The sequence below is a fragment of the Tamandua tetradactyla genome, chromosome 5 (assembly GCF_023851605.1).
Source record: "Tamandua tetradactyla isolate mTamTet1 chromosome 5, mTamTet1.pri, whole genome shotgun sequence".
In the NCBI taxonomy this organism is placed as follows: Eukaryota; Metazoa; Chordata; class Mammalia; order Pilosa; family Myrmecophagidae; genus Tamandua; species Tamandua tetradactyla.
This window is the reverse complement of record NC_135331.1, coordinates 3,002,052-3,004,669: the sequence shown is the minus strand read 5'-3', so window position 1 is coordinate 3,004,669 and position 2,618 is coordinate 3,002,052. Positions and strand designations below refer to the sequence as shown.

General features: G+C 70.4%; 1 protein-coding gene across 1 annotated transcript; it reads left to right on the top strand.

Moving 5' to 3' along the window:
• The first annotated feature begins 621 nt into the window (after positions 1–621).
• FZD10 (frizzled class receptor 10) lies at positions 622–2,355 on the top strand. Its single transcript, XM_077159318.1, has one exon. It carries the CDS (start codon positions 622–624, stop codon positions 2,353–2,355), a length of 1,734 nt encoding a protein of 577 aa, XP_077015433.1.
• The last annotated feature ends 263 nt before the right edge of the window (positions 2,356–2,618 follow it).

The window sequence follows — 2,618 nt, the reverse complement described above, 5'->3', positions numbered from 1 at the left end:
GGGGGGGCGGGGGGCAGTCCCGGGCGGCTCCGCTTTCTCATGCAAAGAAGGGGCGGAGGCGGGGCGCGCGGCCCGGGGGCGGGGCCTGTCGCCACTCCCCCCCGCCCCCGCTCCCGCCCCCGCCTCGCCTTCCTGCGCGTCTTCTCCTCCCGGGACGCCGACCTCCAGGCAGCTGCTGGCGGGGCCCGGCCGAGGCGGGCGCAGGGAGGGAGGAGCCGCCGGGCACGCGGGAGAGAGGCGCGCCGACCCCGGTCCCCGCGCGCCGCGCCGCCCGCCCGGTCCGGACGCGCCCCCTCGGCGCTCCGAGAAGAAGCCGAAGTTTGCGGCGGCCGAGAGCCGGAGCCCGCTGTCGGGCGGCTGCAGCCCGAGCTCCGGGGCCTCCGGTCGCTTCCCGGTATCTTTCGCCAAGTTTGCTCCTCTGGCCCGCGGCGCCCCCGGCTCCGCGGAGAAGCAGGGTTGGGAGCCGCCTTGCGCGCCGCCGGGGCCGGGCAGGGTGAGCATGGGGAGGGGCCCGGGCCGCGGCGGGGAGCCCGGGCCAGCCACCCGGGCGCGGCGGCGGCTGTGAGGGGCGCGGACCCACCCCCACCCCCACCCCCGGCGAGGACACCCCCCGACGCCGCCATGCAGCGCCCGGGCGGCCCCCGCCTGTGGCTGGTCCTGCAGGTGATGGGCTCGTGCGCCGCCATCAGCTCCATGGACATGGAGCGTCCCGGCGACGGCAAGTGCCAGCCCGTGGAGATCCCGATGTGCCGGGACATCGGCTACAACACGACCCGCATGCCCAACCTGATGGGCCACGAGAGCCAGCGCGAGGCCGCCATCCAGCTGTACGAGTTCGCGCCGCTGGTGGAGTACGGCTGCCACGGCCACCTCCGCTTCTTCCTGTGCTCTCTGTACGCGCCCATGTGCACCGAGCAGGTCTCCACCCCGATCCCCGCCTGCCGGGTCATGTGCGAGCAAGCCCGGCTCAAGTGCTCCCCGATCATGGAGCAGTTCAACTTCAGGTGGCCCGACTCGCTGGACTGCAGCCAGCTCCCCAACAAGAACGACCCCAACTACCTGTGCATGGAGGCGCCCAGCAACGGCTCGGACGAGCCCCCGCGCGGCCCAGGGCTGCTGCCGCCGCTCTTCAGGCCGCAGCGGCCCCACGGTGCGCCGGAGCCCCAGGCCAAGGACGCCGCGGGCCCCGGGCGCGCCGCCGCCTGCGACAACCCGGGCAAGTTCCACCACGTGGAGAAGAGCGCGTCGTGCGCCCCGCTGTGCGCGCCCGGCGTGGACGTGTACTGGAGCCGCGACGACAAGCGCTTCGCCGCGCTCTGGCTGGCCGTGTGGTCGGTGCTCTGCTTCTTCTCCAGCGCCTTCACGGTGCTCACGTTCCTCGTGGACCCCGACCGCTTCCGCTACCCCGAGCGCCCCATCATCTTCCTGGCCATGTGCTACTGCGTGTACTCGCTGGGCTACATCATCCGCCTGTTCGCGGGCGCCGAGAGCATCGCCTGCGACCGGGACAGCGGGCAGCTGTACGTGATCCAGGAGGGCCTGGAGAGCACCGGCTGCACGCTGGTCTTCCTGCTGCTCTACTACTTCGGCATGGCCAGCTCGCTGTGGTGGGTCATCCTGACCCTCACCTGGTTCCTGGCGGCCGGCAAGAAGTGGGGCCACGAGGCCATCGAGGCGCACAGCAGCTACTTCCACCTGGCGGCCTGGGCCGTCCCGGCGGTGAAGACCATCCTGGTTCTGGTGATGCGCCGCGTGGCCGGCGACGAGCTGACCGGCGTGTGCTACGTGGGCAGCCAGGACGTCACGGCGCTGGCCGGCTTCGTGCTCATCCCGCTGGCCTGCTACCTGGTGGCCGGCACGTCGTTCCTGCTGTCGGGTTTCGTGGCGCTCTTCCACATCCGCCGCGTGATGAAGACGGGCGGCGAGAACACCGACAAGCTGGAGAAGCTCATGCTGCGCATCGGGGTCTTCTCGGTGCTCTACACGGTGCCCGCCACCTGCGTCATCGCCTGCTACTTCTACGAGCGCCTGCACATGGAGCGCTGGAGGACGCTGGCGGCGCAGCGCAGGTGCCACCGCAACAACCAGACCCGAGCCCTGGACTGCCGCATGGGCGCCTCCATCCCCGCCGTGGAGGTCTTTCTGCTGAAGCTCTTCATGCTGCTGGTGGTAGGGGTCACCAGCGGCGTGTGGATATGGACCTCCAAGACGCTCAAGTCCTGGCAGAGCGTCTGCGGCCGCAGGCTGAAGAGAAAGAGCCGCCGGAAACCGGCCAGCGGCATCGCGGCCGCGGGGCTCTACCAGAAAGCCCCTCACCCCCCCAAAGCCCACCCCGGGCCTCCCGCCTGCGTGTGAGCCCAGCCCGGGAGCGGGCGCTGGCTGGGGACGCTGGGTGGAGGGCTGCTCGGGGGGGGGGGGGTGGGGGGTGCAGGAAGGGCTGCGGGGGCGCCAGCGAGAGACACCCCCCCCCCCAGCTCCACCCGCCAGGCTGGCTGGGTTTTTTTGTTTTTTGTTTTTATAATAAGAGGAAGAGGGAAGAACCAGTTTTTTTAAAGTTTTTTTCTCCTTGAAATTCAGGATGCTGTGATACACTGAAAGGAAAAAACGTACTTAAAGGT